Source organism: Thalassophryne amazonica, chromosome 1, assembly GCF_902500255.1.
Source record: "Thalassophryne amazonica chromosome 1, fThaAma1.1, whole genome shotgun sequence".
Classification (NCBI taxonomy): Eukaryota; Metazoa; Chordata; class Actinopteri; order Batrachoidiformes; family Batrachoididae; genus Thalassophryne; species Thalassophryne amazonica.
Genome location: NC_047103.1, coordinates 123,332,585 through 123,352,415, shown reverse-complemented (window position 1 = coordinate 123,352,415; position 19,831 = coordinate 123,332,585). Strand labels below are relative to the sequence as shown.

At 39.9% G+C, this 19,831-nt stretch overlaps 1 protein-coding gene across 2 annotated transcripts in view; it reads left to right on the top strand.

Moving 5' to 3' along the window:
- The first annotated feature begins 11,852 nt into the window (after window positions 1–11,852).
- LOC117513757 (voltage-dependent L-type calcium channel subunit beta-4-like) overlaps window positions 11,853–19,831 on the top strand; it is a 240,032-nt gene continuing 232,053 nt past the window's right edge. The window contains exon 1 of one of the 2 annotated variants that reach the window (XM_034173992.1): window positions 11,853–11,988. In XM_034173992.1, coding sequence (XP_034029883.1) covers window positions 11,926–11,988 — 63 coding nt within the window. In that variant the 5' untranslated portion in view covers window positions 11,853–11,925. The remainder of the gene's footprint in view (window positions 11,989–19,831) is intronic. The other variant, XM_034174000.1, reaches the window with a different exon arrangement.

Sequence of the window (19,831 nt, the reverse complement as noted above, 5' to 3'; positions counted from 1 at the left end):
GAGATTTGTTTTCAGTTAGAGTTTAAGGAAGACAATATTACAATTATTTATTTTTGTATTTTTTTGTATTTGAAATGGCATAAACAAATTAAAATGTGTGAAATACCAAATGGTTCCAATACTTTTGGAGGGCACTGTATGCTCAGTTTTGTGGAACATTCTGGTGATGAATGCATTTCTCCATGCAGTACAGGCATGTTTCTGGTGGTTGAAATACATTTCTTGCCTTTAGGTAAATCGAGGGACTTATTCCAGGAGGAGTCGACTGAAGAGATCTGACGGCAGCACCACATCCACCAGTTTCATCCTCAGACAGGTACTGAGCTGCAGAGGAACGTCTGCCTGAGAAATTGAATATCATTGAAATTCTAGGCCCTAGGGTTGTGTCATCTCTCCAGTTCTTTTCACACCTCTATACAGAATCACCCAGGAATTTTGTTTTTAAATTTTCAGATGTTACAGCTATGCTCAGCCTACTGCACAATGACGCGTGCACATCAGCCTATTTCCTATGTTCTATTAGAAATGTTGCAATGGTGCAATGCTATCATCTCTTTTTAAATTTTGACAAGACCAAGGAGATGGCCCGGGACCTCAATATTCCTGTGGTCAATCATGACACACATCAGTCAAGTTTGCTCATTCAAGTACCTTGGGATCTGCCTTGGATAACACAATTTTGCTGGAAGGTCCATCTTGACCAGGTGTGCCCAAACTTGTTTGAAACCGAGATCTACTTTTAAACTTTTAAAGACTGGCCTCTACTGGTGGTGGCTCTCACTGCGGTATTGTATCACTTCCTGTTCCGGAGCACAGCGGTGTTTTGCTGTATCTGTTAGCTGTTTAATCTGCGTAGTAGATTGATCTAGATAACTAGATAATGATTTGTTTCACAATGTAATCTTCACGTGCCTTAACTAAAGCACTCCCTCTGCTGAATCACCTCTAAATATTTACACATTATTCACTTTGTGTGTTTTTAGGAATCCGCTAGCTTAGCGCAGCTAATTAGTTCTTAGCAGTTTCGCATGGCAGCTTCTCCTGGCTCTCCCCCACCTTTTCTGCACTGGGTGTGAAATGTTAGTTATTCCTCGGCCTCTTTAGCAGTCATGGTACCTTGTAATAAGTGTAGCTTGTTCGTAGCTTGGAGGCCAGACTGGGCGAATTGGAGAGTCGGCTCCGCACCTTGGAAAATCCTACAGCTAGCCAAGGCCCCTGTAGTTGGTGCGGACCAAGGTTAGCTTAGCCGCATTAGCTGTCCCCCCAGCAGATCCCGAGCAGCCAGGGAAAGCAGGCTGGCTGGGTGACTGTGAGGAGAAGCATAGTTCTAAACAGAAGCCCCCTGTACACCACCAACCTGTTCACAATCTCTAACCGTTTTTCCCCACTCTGCGACACACCCGCCGATGATCAAACTCTGGTTATTGGTGGACTCTGTTCTGAGAAATGTGAAGTTAGCGACACCAGCAAACCATAGTCAAATGTCTTCCGGGGGCCAGAGCAGACGACATGAAGGAAATTTGAAACTGCTGGCTAAGGCTACGCGTATATTGGTAAGATTGTAATTCACGTTGGAAGTAATGACACCGGTTACGCCAATCGGAGGTCACTAAAATTAATATTGAATCGGTGTTGTCACTTTGCAAAAACAATGTCGGACTCTGTAGTTTTCTCTGGGCCCCTCCCCAGTCGGACCGGGAGTGACATGTTTCGCCGCATGTTCTCCTTGAATTGCTGCTGTATGAGTGGTGTCCAAAAATGAAGGTGGGCTTCATAGATAATTGGCAACGTTTCTGGGGAAACCTGGTCTTGTTAAGAGAGACGGCCATCATCCCAATTTGGATGGAGCAGCTCTCATCTCTAGAACTCTGGCCCCAAATTTATTAAATCCTCCAAATCGTGACTATCCAGGGTTGGGACCAGGAAGCAGTGTTGTAGTCTTACAACACCTCTCTGCAGCTTCTCTCCCCCTGCCACTCCCCCACTACCCCATCCCTGTAGAGACGGTGCCTGCTCCTAGAACCACCACATAACCAGTAAAATCTATTAAGCATACAAATTAAAAAAGAAAAAATAATATAGCACCTTCAACTACACCACAGACTAAAACAGCTAAAGTGGTCTATTAACATTAGGTCTCTCTCTTTCTAAGTCCCTCTTCTAAGTTAGTAAATGATATAATAATTGATCAAACATATTGATTTATTCTGCCTTACAGAAACCTGGTTACATCAGGATGATTATGTTAGTTTAAATGAGTCAACACCCCAGGTCACACCAACTGTCAGAATGCTCGAAGCACGGGTCGAGAAGGAGGATTAGCAGCAATCTTCCACTCCAGCTTATTAATTAATCAGAGACCCAGACAGAGCTTAATTCATTTGAAAGCTTGACTCTTAGTCTTGTCATCCAAATTGGAAGTCCCAAAACCAGTTTTATTTGTTGTTATCATTGTCCACTGGTCATTACTGTGAGTTTCTCTGTGAATTTTGGACCTTTTGTCTGACTTAGTGCTTAGCTCAGATAATTATAGTGGTGATTTTAACATCCACATAGATGCTGAGAATGACAGCCTCAACACTGCATTTAATCTATTATTAGATTCAATTGGCTCTGGTCAAAATGTACATGAGCCCACCCACCCTTTTAACTGCACTTTAGATCTGTTCTGAATATGGCATGAAATTGAAGACTTAACAGTATCCCCGAAAACCCCCTGTTGTCTGATTTCTTAATAACATTTACATTTACTTTAATGGATACCCAGAGTGGGGAATAAGTTTCATTACTGTAGAAGTCTTTTGAAAGCGCCGTAACTAGGTTTAAGGATATGATTCCTTCTTTGTTATGTTCTTCAATGGCATATACCAACACAGTGCAGAGTAGCTACCTAAACTATGTGAGTGAGATAGATTATCTCGTCAATAGCTTTACATCTCATTGAGCAAACTTTGGATGCTGTAGCTCCTCTGAAAAAGAGAGCCTTAAATCAGAAATGCTTGACTCCGTGGTATAACCCACAAACTCACAGCTTAAAGCAGATATCCCGTAAGCTGGAGAGGAAATGGCGTCTCACTAATTTAGAAGATCTTCATTTAGCCTGGAAAAGAGTCTGTTGCTCTATAAAAAAAGCCCTCCGTAAAGCTAGGACATCTTACTATTCATCACTAATTGAGAAAATAAGAACAACCCCAGGTTTCTTTTCAGCAACTGTAGCCAGGCCGACAAAGAGTCAGAGCTCTATTGATCTGAGTATTCCTTTAACTCTAATAGTAATGACTTCATGACTTTCTTTGCAAATAAATTGTTAACTATTAGAGAAAAAAATATTCATAACCATCCAAAGACATATCTTTATGTTCGGCTGCCTTCAATAATGCTGGTATTTGGCTAGACTCTTTCTCCCGATTGTTCTGTCTGAGTTATTTTCATTAGTTACTTCCTCCAAACCATCAACTGTCTATTAGACCCCATTCCTACCAGGCTGCTCAAGGAAGCCCTACCTTTAGTTAATGCTTCGATCTTAAACATGATCAATCTATCTTTTAGTTGGCTATGTACCGCAGGCTTTTAAGGTGGCAGTAATTAAACCATTACTTAAAAAGCCATCACTTGACCCAGCTATCTTAGCTAATTATAGGCCAATCTCCAACCTTCCTTTTCTCTCAAAAATTCTTGAAAGGGTAGTTGTAAAACAGCTAACTGATCATCTGCAGAGATCGGAATGATCTATTTGAAGAGTTTCACTCAGGTTTCAGAATTCATCATAGTACAGAAACAGCATTAGTGAAGGTTACAAATGATCTTCTTATGGCCTCAGACAGTGGACTCATCTCTGGCTTGTCCTGTTAGACCTCAGTGCAGCTTTTGATACTGTTGACCATAAAAATTTATTACAGAGATTAGAGCATGCCATAGGTATTAAAGGCACTGCGCTGCAGTGGTTTGAATCTATTTATCTAATAGATTACAATTTGTTCATGTAAATGGGGAGTTTTCTTCACAGAATAAGATTAATTATGGAGTTCCACAGGTTCTGTGCTAGGACCAATTTTATTCACTTTATACATGCTTCCTTAGGCAGTGTTATTAGAAAGCATTGCTTAAATTTTCATGTTACGCAGATGATACCCAGCTTTATCTATCCATGAAGCCAGAGGACACACACCAATTAGTTAAACTGCAGGAATGTCTTTCAGACATAAAGACATGGATGACCTCTAATTTCCTGCTTTTAAATTCAGATAAAACTGAAGTTATTGTACTTGGCTCCACAAATCTTAGAAACATGGTGTCTAACCAGATCCTTACTCTGGATGGCATTACCCTGACCTCCAGTAATACTGTGAAAAATCCTGGAGTCATTTTTGATCATTATATGTCCTTCAGTGCGCATATTAAGCAAATATGTAGGACTGCTTTTGCATTTGTGCAATTATTCTAAAATTAGAAAGGTCTTGTCTCAGAGTGATGCTGAAAAGCTAATTTCATGCATTTTTCTTCTAGGCTGGACTACTGTAATTCATTATTATCAGGTTGTCCTAAAAGTTCCCTGAAAAGCTTCAGTTAATTCAAAATGCTGCAGCTAGAGTGCTGACAGGGACTACAAGGAGAGAGCATATTTCACCCATATTGGCCTCTCTTCATTGGCTCTCTGTTATTCCAGAATAGAATTTAAAATTCTTCTTACTTATAAGGTTTTGAATAATCAGGTCCCATTTTATCTTAGGGACCTCTTAGTACCATATCACCCCAATAGAGCGCTTCGCTCAGACTGCAGGCTACTTGTAGTTCCTAGGGTTTGTAAGAGTAGAATGTGAGGCAGAGCCTTCAGCTTTCAGGCTCCTCCAGTGGATCCAGCTCCCAATTCAGATTAGGGAGACAGACACCCTCTACTTTTAAGATTAGACTTAAAACTTTCCTTTTTGAAAATAATAGTTAGGGTTGGATCAGGTGACCCTGAACCATCCCTTAGTTATGGCTATAGATTTAGACTGCTGGGGGGTTTCCATGAGCATCCCAGTGTTTCTTTTTATTCACCTCTTTTGCTCTGTATGCACCACTCTGCTTTTAATCATTGGTGATTGATCTCTGCCTCTTCCACAGCATGTTTTTTCCTGATTCTCTCCCTCAGCCCAACCAGTCCCAGCAGAAGACTGCCCCTCCCTGAGCTGGTTCTGCTGGAGTTTCTTCCTGTTAAAAGGGAGTTTTTCCTTCCCACTGTCGCCAAGTGCTGCTCATAGGGGTCGTTTGACCGTTGGGTTTTTCTGTAATTATTGTATGGTTTTGCCTTACAATATAAGCGCCTTGGGGCAACTGTTTGTTGTGATTTGGCGCTATAAATAAAATTGATTGATGATTGATTCAAAATTTGACAGTGTATCGAGATCTACCAAACCATATTGAATGCTATAGGACCTTGGACCTTGCCCACGAATGACTTTCTCCCTCTTCACTCTCTCACTGGAGAGTCAACTGTTGCTTGGGAAGTGAAGAACGGGAAAGGAATACAGGAAAGCAGGAATCATAACATGGAGCAAGGTGCACAGTAATGAGACAAACCAGAGTAATCCAGCAAAGAAAAGAGAACTGTGGCAAACTTATATAGTGACACATAATGAGCAGCTGAGCGACAGATGTGCTTATTCAAGTATGAATCAGCTGTGCTTGACAACAAGTGGCATGCTCACAAAGAGGAGATGACAAGTAAGGAAGTTCCTTTAGCTTTCCTTTGTTTCATCATGGTCACCCACAATAGATCTGAGGTGGTCTGCATGTTGATTGAGCAAGGTTTTTTTTTTTTTTTTTTTGCACCAATGCTCTTATTGCCTGATGCAATTCCACATTACATGGAGAATGGTCAGGGTGGCTTTGAACCAGGAAGCTTTCACATCAACACCCACAGAGGGAACTGCTGGGGTTGGGGTGTGCTGTCCCATGGGTCGCAGTGAATGTCGAGGGCCTCGATGGACCAGACCCGGGCCGCAGAGGCTAGCTCTGGGATGTGGAATGTCACCTCGCTGTGGGGGAAGGAGCTAGAGCTTGTGCGGGAGTTGGAGCGTTACCAGTTCAATTTGTGGGCCTCGCCTCCATGCTCTGCCTCTGCTTCTGAACCACTCCTTGATATTGATTGGACCTTATTCTTCTCTGGAGTTGCCCAGGGTGGTGAGGCGGCAGGCATGTGTGGGGATACTCATGAGTACTTAGTGTGCTGCTGTGTTGGAGTTTACCCCATTACAGAAGAGGGTCAACTCCCTGCACCTTTGGGTGGCGGGGGGGGGGTGGGGTTGGGGGAGTCTGACAGTTTTTTGTGTATGCACCAAACACAGTTTGGTGTATTCGGCCTTCTTAGAGTCCCTGAATGGAGTCCTGTATGGGGCTATGGTGGGGGCTCCATTATTCGCTGGGGGACTTCAACACACGTGGGTAATGACAGAGACCTGCAGAGGTGTGATTGGGAGGAATGGCCTCCCTAATCTAAATCCGAGTGGTGTGTTTGTTACGGACTTCTGTGTTGTTGTGGACTGTCCATAACGAACACCATGTTTGAACATAAGGATGCTCATAAGTGTACATGGTACCAGAGCACCTTAGGCCGAAAGTCCTTGATCGATTGATATGATGATTCGGTTTGTATATTATAATGACCAACCGCTAAGTTTAGTATTGACTGGTCGCGGCTACAAACCTCAGTTCCAATGAAGTTGGGACGTTGTGTACAATGTAAATTAAAACAGAATACAATGATTTGCAAATCCTCTTCACCTATATTCCATTGAATACACCACAAAGACAAGATATTTAATGTTCAAACTGATAAACTTTATTGTTTATTCAAATATTTGCTCATTTTGAAATGGATGCCTGCAACACGTTTCAAAAAAGTTGGGACAGTGGTATGTTTACCACTGTGTTGCATCATCTTTCCTTCTAACAACACTCAATAAGTGTTTGGGAACTGAGGACACTCATGATTGGCTATAAAAGGAGCATCCCCCAAAGTCTCAGCTGTTCACAAGCAAAGATGGGGCAAGGATCACCACTTTGTGAACAACTGTGTGAAAAAATAGTCCAACAGTTTAAGAACAATGTTTCTCAACAATCAGTTGCAAGGAATTTAGGTATTCCATCATCTACAGTTCATAATATAATCAGAAAATCTGAAGAATTTTCTACAGGTATGTGGCAAGACTGAAAACTAACATTGAATGCCCGTGACCTTCGATCCCTCAGGCAGCACTGCATTAAAAACCAACACCATTGTGTAAAGGATATTACTGTGTGAGCTCCACAACACTTCAGAAAACCATTGTCAGTTAACACAGTTCGTTGCTACGTCTACAAGTGCAAGTTAAACCTCTACCATGCAAAGCGAAAGCCATACATCAACAACATCCAGAAATGCCGCTGTCTTCTCTGGGCCCGAGCTCATTTGAAGTGGACAGACTGTTGTGGGCCGGTGAAGAGGAGGTACTGCGGGCCCCCCACCACCAGAGGGCGCCCTGCCTGGAGTGCGGGCTCCAGGCACCAGAGGGCGTCGCCACCTGAGATGAGCAGCCAGGGTGACAGCTGTCACCCATTATTGGACACAGCTGTTTCTACTCGGCACCAAGGTATATCAGGAGGACGGCGTCTCCACCTCAGTGCCGAGATATCGCCTAAGACTGAGGTAGTATCTCTGCATTCTTATTCTGATTAACCAGCTAATCATTTGTTAAACCTTTTCAGGATTGTTGACTGCTAAAAGATATTGCTTGGATAAGTACTCACCTTCCTGTTGTGCATTGACAAGAGGTGGAGGCGGCTTCTCCCTCTTCGTTACTGGGTGCTGTCGCATCACACCTGTGTGTTGTTGCTCTCTCCTGCCAGCAGTACGGATCCGACGAGCGGAGGCAGTGGCCACCTGGGAATTCGGGACTTGGCGGTTCCAGTATTTCCAGGGTTCGGTGGCAGAGGAGATCGGGGTGGTTCCGGTTCGACTGAGACGGGCGTCTCCTACCTTCGAGCCTGCCCACACGACACCAGCAAATTCGACCCCAAATTGTGATTGTTGTACTTATTGTGCTTGTTTCACAATAGTAAACCTTGTTATTTATCTTCCTCCATGTCCGTTCATTGCGCCCCCTGTTGTGGGTCCGTGTTCCTACACTTTCACAACACAGACGCAAAGTGGAAAAGTGTGCTGTGGTCTGATGAGTCCACATTTCAAATTATTTTTGGAAATCATGGATGTTGAATGTACACATCTGTGATGGCACCATCAATGCTGAAAGGTACATCCAGGTTTTGGAGCAACACATGCTGCCATCCAAGCAACATCTTTTGCAGTGACGTCCGTGCTTATTTCAGCAAGACAATGCCAAGCCACATTCTGCATGTGTTACAAACGCTGGCTTCACAGTAAAAGAGTGCGGGTACTAGACTGGCCTGCCTTCAGTCCAGACCTGTCATCCATTGAAAATGTGTGGTGCATTATGAAGCGCAAAATATGACAATGGAGACCCCGGACTGTTCAACAACTGAAGTCATACATGAAGCAAGAATGTGAAAGAATTCCACCTACAAAGCTTCAACAATTAGTGTCCTCAGTTCCCAAACAATTATTGAGCGTTGTTAGAAGGAAAGGTGATGTAACACAGTGGTAAACAGACCACTGTCGCAGCTTTTTTGAAATGTGTTGCAGGCATCCATTTTAAAATGAGCAAATATTTGCACAAAAACAATAAAGTTTATCAGTTTGAACATTAAATATCTTGTCTTTGTGGTGTATTCAATTGAATATAGGTTGAAGAGGATTTGCAAATCATTGTATTCTGCTTTTATTTACATTTTATACAATGTCCCAACTTCATTGGAATTGGGGTTGTAGTTTAACAGTATTGATAGTGTTATTGATGTACTGTGTTTTGTAGTTCAATTGATTTAGTCTCTTTAGTTAAGTGTTATATTGGTGTTACTATGAGTGAACTAAGTGTCGTGCTTCTGGTACCATAAGTGAAAAGTCTAGTGCTTTTAATGTCTTCCGCCACATCTCTGTTTGTCAAATTAAAAACACCTGCTTACAGCAGATTGCAGAAAAGACAAAACGCTGTTTGTGCATGCGTGCAATTTTGATCAAGCACAAACTGTGGAGAGCTGACATTTGCCATTTTATATGTTTATGTATTTGGGGTCAAGGATGAATGGCGCCAAAACCAAACGTTGATAGGACTAATATTTTTAGAGAAGCTACATATATTAGCTAACAACACTAAACAATGGACATTGATATTTACATTGTGGAGTGACACGCCAATCCAGCAGGGGGCGGTAAATCATCTGTAAATTAAAAGAGCAATTGCATGTGTGATTTTATTTAATACGTTTAATGTAAGTACATAATATAATTGTAAATATGTTAAAACATGGATGACACAAGAAAGTGAAAACACTTAATTCCATTGTGGTCCATTTAAAAATCAAATGAGAAAATAGAAGTCAAAATAAAATAATAAAAATAATATTGACAATAATAATAATAATACTAATTCTGATAATAATAATTATAATAATGATAATCATAATAGTGTGCATATCATAACAAGAACTTCATTTATAAATACATTAAGACAGTAAATTAACATTAAAAAGTACTTAATTAACAGGAAATAAAAGGGTTGAGTTCTTCAAAGAAGTCTGAGGTTCTAAAAACATTCTGGACTCACACACCATTCCAACTCATTATAGAAACTTTGCACAATTTATTATCACCTTTGAAAAATGTCAGCTACCTATTTTGTAAACACTACCCAATCTAGAGCCCATGGATCCCAATGGGCACCACACTACTTCATTTAACCTTTAGTTTGATCATAATTACTGATAAAATAAGATCCATTTGTAAATCTTTATAGAGCTAACCCTATAACATCCATCCATCCATCCATCCATTTTCTTCCGCTTTATCCGGAGTCGGGTCACGGGGGCAGTAGCTCAAGCAAAGCCGCCCAGACCTCCCGATCCACACACACCTCCCCCAGCTCCTCCGGGGGAGGCATTCCCAAGACAGCCGAGAGATGTAATCCCTCCAGCGTGTCCTGGGTCTTCCCCGGGGCCTCCTCCCAGTGGGACGTGTCCGGAACACCTCTCCAGCGAGGCGTCCAGGGGGCATCCGGAAAAGATGCCCGAGCCACCTCAACTGACTCCTTTCGATGTGGAGGAGCAGCGGCTCGACTCTGAGCTCCTCCCGAGTGACTGAGCTCCTCACCCTATCTCTAAGGGAGCGCCCAGCCACCCTGCGGAGGAAACTCATCTCGGCCGCTTGTACTCGCGATCTCGTTCTTTTGGTCATGAGCCAAATCTCATGACCATAGGTGAGGATTGGAACGTAGATCGATCGGTACATCGAGAGCTTTGCCCCCCTACTCAGTTCTCTCTTCACCACGATGGTCTGATACAGCGACCGCATCACTGCAGATGCTGCACCGATCCGTCTATCGATCTCACGCGCCATCCATCCCACACTCGTGAACAAGACCCCGAGATACTTAAACTCCTCCACTTGAGGCAAGGACACTCCACCGACCTGAAGAGGACAAAGCACCTTTTTCCGGTCGAGAACCATGGCCTCGGTTTTAGAGGTGCTGATTGTCATCCCGGACGCTTCACACTCAGCTGCAAACCGCCCCAGTGCACGCTGAATGTGAAACACAATAAAACTTTCTTACCTGTAAATCTGGTCACGTTTTCTGCGTAAATAAATGTTATCCATTCTTTGTGCTCAAACGCCAAAGTAGGGGCGAATCCAGATGGAATGGGGGCGTGGGGGAGGGATGTGCCCCCCTCACAACACCCCTAGATTAAAGGTCCAGTTTTGAAGCCTTTTTTTACTACAACTACTAATACTACTTAAAATAATATTAATTTCTACAAGTAAAAATTTAGAGAGAATTTAAATGTTAGAAAAATGCTAGAATGAATTTAATAGTTACATTTATAAACAATGTAGGTTCGAAATTGCAAGTTTTACTGTTACAGTGCTGTCAACAGTTAAATATGAGGTCAAGAAAGAGGTTTATTTTACTTTTTAAAAACAAGTATTTATTTTCATTGAAGTCAAGAAAGGGTGACTATAAAGTAAGTTTTGGCAAACAGGTATCATTGTCATGTTGAGGTGGCAGAGTGTTGTTGTCGGCAGCTGGGAAAAGTAACTAAAAAAGTAACTAGTAATCTAACTTAGTTACTTTTACAATTGAGTAATCAGTAAAGTAACTAAGTTACTTTTTCAAGGAGTATCAGTAATCAGTAATTGGATTACTTTTTCAAAGTAACTGTGGCAACACTGTGTATATATATAATATATATATATATGTCTCCAGCATCACTCAGTACCACAATGGAAATAGGTTTTAGGTTTTCTTGTGTTATCCCCTGAAATTTTTGTTTCATGTATATTTAATGTGTTTCTTTTATCAACATCTATCCGTTTTTTTGTTTTTTTCACCACTTATCCAGAGTTGCGTCATGGTGGCAGAAGGTTTAGTGTAGGCCTAGTTCAGACACCCATAAAAATATTATTTTAAATTCAAGCAAAATTAGCATCCATTATTTTATTGTTTCATACATTTCTATTTTTATATAATTGGTCAACTTTTCAGCTATTCAATCATTTTTGCAGTTAGATGTAGTTATTTTCTGAAACGCCCCCCTCCCGGTTCAGACAGTAGTTCCGCCCGTCACGAGGAGCATCTGCTTTTGACTGGCACGAGCTGTGTGAGTGACGGACTTGCCAGCGCGCGCAGCAGCGCGTGTCTCGTGGAGGTTGTTGGCAGCAGGAGTAGCACGAGAGAGTGCGCGTGTGAAGCTGGAGCACGCGGCACGGAACCCACCCCCCTCCGCTGGGCCGGACCAGAGCAGCCGGCGCTCTGGACCGATGTCCTGGCAGAAATGTCCCGCCATATCTACATACGGAACAAGATCGGCGAGGGCATCCAAGCGCCCATCTTTCAGGTAGGTCACCGAAATAAGCAGTCTGCTGCTTTGTGTGCTGTTCCGACATGCAGTAAAAGCTTCAGCAGTTGGGGAGACCTGGGCTGCTTGGCCCCAAACCCTTTGTTGCAATTTCCACATCACAGTTCGTCCAGAATTAATACTCAAAAGTTTGGGATACAAACTGCTGAACTGTCTTGCAATTAAAACTGCATTCATGTCAAACTGTAGCAGGTCAAAAATGACAAAGTGAGAATTTAATTTATCTGTGAGGTGATACCTGAAAATACTTGTCCCATAGAAGAAAGGACTTGTCCCATTTAAGCGACCACTGGCAGCGTGGCATCCTTTGGGGGTCCTTGATCATGCCCCCCGGGAAAATGTTTTAAGTCAGTGAATTCTAGTTTGAGATTGAGAATGAGGCCCCATGAAAAATACACTATTGAATATGGAGTCTTCTTATAGAAAATCCTCCTTCAAGTAATTGATTATGGGTGATGTGTAACTTTTTAATTTAAACTGTATTCGCTTAAACAGAATTTGATGGTGGACATAAAGCATGTTTTAAATTTATTTAATTTTTAATGCATGTATCCACAAGCATCCATGATGAAAAAGTCATCTTGCAATTACTGTCAAAATATTGAGATTGTGACTGATATGATGATGTATGGCCTCTTTCCGCTTAAGTCTAGTCCATAAGTATGTGGACAACAATGGCTTCATGGAGGGGTTTTCAAAGTGTGGGAGAGTAAGAGAACACATGAATAGCTGCTCCCTCCCCCCAACACACATACACACAATTACAACATCTTTGTGTGTTTCTTTTTGTTCTTTTACACATTTTTAAAAGTATTTGTGTATTTTTAAGGAACTGTCTATGCATTTACACATTTTACAGCCTTTGTAAACATTTTAAACATGCTTTTAAAGAACTTTCTATTCTTTCACGCATTTTTCACCCTCTTCAAACATTTTAAATGTTTTTAAAGAACTTTCTATTCTTCTGTTTTTATCTTTTGTCATATTTAAACATTGTTTTTAAAAACATTTATACATGTCTGTGTGTTTTAAAATGCCTTTGGCATAACTAACACCTTTTCATAGGGATGGGTATTGATTTTATCCATCGATGCCATTAGCGATTCCACATCGATCTGATTCCTTATAGTTTTTCTATAAGGAATCAGATTGATTTTTCTGTGTACTAAAAATGTTCTGATTCCTTTTCTATAAGGAATCAGATCGAATTTTCTGTGTACTAAAAGTGGGCTTTACAGGTTTTCTATGTCAACAACATTTTATTGAGTCTTAAAGTAAATAATATGAAACTGGTCATTGGATCCTTCATCTCTGGACATAAATAAAAAAAACAAAATCTGTAGTTTTTCTCAAAAGCATTTCCTTTCAGACATTAATGATATGAATGTCACCCAATACCTCTGAGCTCAGCTCAGCCGGCTGCGCTGCATATCAGCATCAGTGTAATTCATAAAGAACGCAGGATGTCTCATTTTGGGAGGAAAAAACATTTTTTCTGTTGTAGTTTTTGTCTGTGTAACAACGTTTGGAAAGAGTTGTCATTTCATTTAAAACGGTGATTCACTTTGAACTTATTAATTCTGGCCGGACTCTAACGTGACTTGGCAGAGAGCGATGTTTGGAGTTGTGCGAACGGAACGAAGGACGATTCTTGTTTCTTGCCCGCAACAAGAAAAGAGTCCCAGTTAGTGACTTTAATTCTCACAAAAGTGACTCACGATTGACATTTTTAAATGGCTTTGAGAGGTGTTAAGAAGCAGACTTGTCGCTTATGAAAAGCAGTGAAGCAATGAACCAACAAAGCAGTGGGTCAGAGCACTGCTTGTTCCTTCAAGCTTCAAAAACAGCCACTGCAGAATCAGTTGACTACAGACCCGCTGCAGGGTCTGCATTCAACGTAAAGAAATGATGATTTCCCAATAAAACATCCTCAGTTTAAAAACCACTGGCTTAGTGGTTAGCACTGTTGCCTCACAGTAAGAAGGTTGTGGGATCGCTTCCCGCCCTTCGTGTGTGGAGTTTGCATGTTCTCCCTGGATCTGCGTGGGTTTTCTCAGGGTACTCTGGTTTCCTCCCACAGTCAAACATATGCTTATTTAGGGTCTGCTCCTTTCTCTGCCCTGACCAAGGCAGCATCTCTACATCTGGAGTTGGTCCCCGGGCACCGGACTGTGGCTGCCCACTGCTCCTAGTTGTTGGATTGTGTCTAACTATAATTTGGATGGGTTAAATGCGGAGGACAAATTTCATTGTATGTTGTATGGATATATGCACAATAACAATAACGGCTCTTCTTCTTCTTCCTTTTTTTTTTGCCTCTGGAGACCAGAACAATGGAGCCCTAAAGAAAACATAAAAATTGCATTAACCATTTAGGAATTACAGTCATTTTTATACACAATGCCTTCATTTTCAGAGGCCACAATAATTGGACAAACTAAATATCGTGTAAATTTTGTTGCTTCCATACCAGCTTCATGGTGGAGTATCAGAGAGAAGTATTTTGTTAAAAAGAAGACATGAAACTTCAGCTACAGTGTGCAGAAAAAAAAAAAATTTGATTGATTTGTAATAACAATAATCCTTAGATTTAGTTATTAATTTATGGTATAAACTGTATAAAATGGCTTGTCATATCTAAATAGTTAATGTGATATTTTTTTTTTAAAAACTCAGTAAATTAAAGCTAAAAGTATTCACTACAAGAATACATTAATTGTTGCATTTAAGCTCCATTGTGGTGGTTAACAGAGGAAAATTATAAATATCCAAATACTTATGGAACTGGCTGTAATTTGAAAATTGTAGAGGGCAATGAATTCGGAGTACAGAATACCTCAGGTCACTATCAACTATATATGTCACTTCAGTTTAATTGATCTTTGGAGGTGCTTTTAATAGAAAGCTATTTACTGACTTTACTATTTATAACTGGCACAGCTCGAGGCCTTTGGCTGTTAGTTTAGTATTGAGACACAGGAGAGAGATGGTGACCCATTAATGACCTTATTTATAAATTCAGGGAAGTCAGCTCAGACTTCTTAATGGTCACATTGCCCTTCACTTTGGAGATTTTGTTAGAAATAGGTCGAATCAAAGGCAGATAATTAATTTTGCTCTCTGGAGAGTAGCACTGCTGGTATATTTAGACTCTATGGAAGATTCTTCCTGATGGAAATCACAGGCAACATAGTCCTTTTACACCGACAGTATCATCTGGATACAACAGACTTCAGCCTTTATATTTGGATCATTACCTCCAACTGTATTATTTGTTCTTATGTTGTCAAACTCTTTTAAATCAATATTGAAATGAGAATGGCCAGCATAGTGGAACAGTGACCTTCCCATGTTGCATACACTTCATTTTAACAAACAATATGCATACCAAGTAAATTAGTAACCTACTTTTTTCTGTACATAGGGATATTAAAAGTTAGCTACAAGATTTATTTTAGAATACATACTTGCATAGTGATGCAGCTTTTTTTCAGTTTTCTCTGTAAGCACAACAATGGATTTGGAATGAAGAAATCAAGATGTGCTTGTAATGTAGACTTTCTGCTTTGACTCAAGGGATTTATCAAAATATCAAAAACATTTAGGAATTTTAGCCATTTTAATACACAACATTTTACATTTTACTACTCCATTTTTGGAGGCCTCACATAATTGGACTATTGATGGACAAGCAGTTTTATGGCCAAGTGTGACCTGTTCCCTCATTACATGGAAAATTAAACAGATAAAAGGTCAAGAGTTGATCTGAGGTGCTAAATTTTCATTTGCTAGTTATTCATTGGACCTCTCAATAGACCGTTTTTCATCGGGTCCTGAATTACTCACAAACCCCACAGCCGCAGTAACTTTGAAAATTTACTTTATTAGTTACTTATACAGTTACATTGTGTAGTTACTTTATACAGTTTAGCAGCTGTGGACAACATGTTGGCAGCTGCTGAATGTAACTAATAAAGTAACTAGTAATCTAACTTGGTTATTTAAGATTGAGTATACAGCAAAGTAACTAATAGTTACAGCAAAGTAACTATTAGTTACTTTGCTGTATACTCAATCTTAAGAGTAACCAAGTTAGATTACTAGTTACATTATTAGTTACATTACTTATTAGTTGCAAGTTGTTGGCAGCTGCTAATGGAGGTATCTGTATAAAGTAACTGTATAAAGTAACTAATAAAGTAACTTTTCAAAGTAACTGTGGCAACACTGGCAGTCAGCCATCTTAGTGAGCAAGCCTTTATTGTTATTAGTCAGCAAAGTGAGACACAATGCGAGAACAGCTCAGTACATCTTGAATTTGAATCATTGACACGTGGGAAAATCTCAGACAAATTATCAAGAATCTCTAGAAGGGATTTCTTCAGGGCATCTTGACAAGTTGAAGGCAATTAGAGATGGAGATCCCTGCAAAATCGCTGAAAGAGAGTGGACTAGGGGCATGGTGTCTCTCTCTCTCTCTTTCTCTTTCTCTCTCTTGCTGTCTTGATATAAAAGACCGCTGTGTACAAATTGTATGACAACTTAACCTCAGTGGGCTGCCCAGTGAGGAGGAGACGCGGTCAGTTTAGCAACAGGTAGTATCCCACCTCCAAGAGAAGGGGATAGAGATGGACCTGCAGCACATTGAGGCTTGTCACCCGCTGCCCTCCAGGAACAATGAAAAATCACCTGTCATCCTGAGGTTTGTCAATTGAAAAAATAAAATGGCTCTGTTAAAACAAGGTCATGAACTGAAAGGAACTAATGTCTTTATTAATGAGCACTTAACCAAAAGGACTGTTGTGTGTTGGGTGGTTTGGCTGGACATTTTGGTGTTGTTTTCTTTTCTTTGCTCTCCAGGTGGTATGCAAACTGGTTTTTTGTCTGTGGAGAAGGTGCTGGCAGAAGAGTCCTTCACCCTTATCAGCATCATTGGCTGCACTTGTGGAGGATGTTCACGTGCAGGCCTAATGACTTGCAGCACCTGTGGATGATGCTCACGTGCAAACTTAAAGACTTTCAGCTGAAGCAGATAATGAGATGGCGGTATTAATGGTATTTCAATGGTATTATTAAACAGGGATCAACAAGAGTATCCCAGTTATTTTGATGATATAAATGGTGACAATCACAATATGAACAATATAGTTAACAACTTCAATCATTTTTTTTTTGTGAATATTGGCCCAGTTGTCTGCTGAAATTCCTGACCAATCCAAAGGTCTGTGTAATGAATTAATGACAAAGAATCCTTATTCAATGTTTCTCTCTGCAAACAATGAACAAGAAGTTAAAGAGGTTCTTAACTGTAAAAGTAAAAATTCTACTGACTGTCATGATATTGACATGTCACTAGTTAAGAGAATTGTTGACAATATTTTAATTCCACTCACTTATGTTTGTAATTTATCATTCCAGTCCGGCTGTTTTCAAGTCAAATGAAAATAGCAAAAGTGGCACCACTATTCAAAAGTGGGAATAAACATAGTTTCACTAATTACATTACATAATTTCACTGCTGTCTCAGTTTTCAAAAATCTTGGAAAAATTATTCTCATCTTGACTTGAAAACTTCTTGACTTGAAATTATAAGCAAAAGCCAATATGGCTTCAGATCCGGGAGAACCACTTCCATGGCAATAACTGAGGCAGTAGAAGAAATAACAAATGCTCTGGACCAAAATAAGTATGCTGTTGGTATCTATTGATTTTAAAAAAAGCATTTGACACAATCATCATTCAATTTTGATATGTAAACTTGAAAATTATGGAATCGGGATTAGCTGGGAGCTGGATAAGAAATTACTTGACTGGAAGAGTACAGTATGCTAAAATGGGAGAATATTCATCTGAACATCTTGGCATTGCCTATGGTGTTCCTCAGGGGTCAGTATTGGGTCCAGTTCTGTTCAGTCTTTATATAAAAAGTAAGTCCCTTCGGCTGCTCCCTTGTTTGCACTTGGGGTCGCCACAGCAAATCCAAGGTGGATCTGCATGTTGAATTGGTCTTTATTAAATGATGCATTTAATGTATCTCACTCATTAAAACTAATTCTCTTTGCTGGTGACACCAACATTTTTTACAGTAGCTCAGATTACAATGTGCTAATGAATATTGTGAATGTGGAAATGAACAAATTAAAAAATGGTTGGATACAAACAGATTACTCTTAAATTTTAATAAAACAAAAGTAATGACTTTTGGTGACTGCAAAAGCATTCCAGATTTTCAGATTATCATTGATGGTGTACCAGTTAAAAATGTATCTGAGAATAAGTTTTTAGGTATTATTATGGACAGTAAATTATCTTGGAAAGCCCACATCAGGCATATGAAAACTAAAATAGCTAAGAGCCTCTCAATTATAAATAAAGGTAAACAATATCTTGATTATAATGCACTTTGTATTTCATATTGTTCATTGATTCTCCCCCATTTCACATATTATGTTGAAGTATGGGAAAATAACTTTAAATGTTCAACAAACCCATTATTTTTACAGCAAAAAAGGGTGGTGCAGATCTTTTACAAAGTTGGCTTCTTAAATCATACTCGCAATCTTTTCATTCAGTCCAAATTATTAAAATTTCATGACCTGGTAAAATATTATACAGTAATTACATTATTCAAAGCGTTTAATAATCAACTACCTAAAAACATGCAAAACGTTTTTACTCGTAAAGAGAACATTTATGATTTGAGAGGGTATGGAAATTTTATATTACGTAATGTTCGAACTATTCGTAAAAGTTTGTGTGTGACAGTATGTGGGGTTAAAATGTGGAATGCTCTGGATTTACAGCAGAAGCTATGCCAAAATATTCACAAATTTAAGTTCTTATGTAAAGATGCTGTCTGTGGTGGGCACACTTCCAATAATCTGATAATCAAAGAAAGTTTTCATTATCGGATTAGCTTTTCAGATAACTTTGAAAACCATTATCGGAAAGTACTGTTATTAGTTTATAAAATCGTTCATGGACTTGCACCTCCCTATCTGGCTGACCTGGTAAGCCCTTATGTACCAGCTCGGGCCCTGCGTTCTCAGGGTGCAGGACTTCTGTGTGTTCCCAGGGTGAATAAAAAGTCTGCCGGTCACAGAGCTTTCTCCTACCGTGCCCCAGCTCTGTGGAACGATCTCCCAGCACACATTCGGCAGTCGGATACTGTGGAGATTTTTAAGTCACGTTTAAAGACTCATTTGTCATTTTTCAAACTTAATTTACAAAACCTCTTGATGGGAGACATCAAAGTTTAAAAAAACAAAAAACAAAAAACAAAAAAAACATTACAAGACAGGTCTGCGGTGTTTGCACAGGCACAAGAATATCAAACAGGTGTGATTTTCAACTGATCATATGATTGCCAATCAGGAGGTGGTCGTGAGCTCGTTACTCCTATATACTAAACGATGCAGGATGCGTGATTAACCTATAACTCGGTGTGATCTGAAAAATTCTCACACGAATGAAAAATAAGCTGAAAAAGGGCCAAAACTTGCACTGGCACCAGTAGTTGGCAGTGTTCTATTTATTTTGACACCGGTTATATTAGACGGTTATCTAATTACAATTTGGCTTTTTTTTTTTTTTTTTTTTACAAATAAAAATTGGTATATTTTACAAAAGCACATTTATCTGTAAACACCAACACATGACACACCTCACATTAATGTGTTGGTTTACATAGAATTAATCAACCAATCAGTGTAGCGGAGGCATATTTTACCAGAATGCCATCTGTCTGTGTTTGTTACAAAACTTCAGAATTAGTGCATTATTCAACATTAAAATATATACACTCAACAAAAATATAAACGCA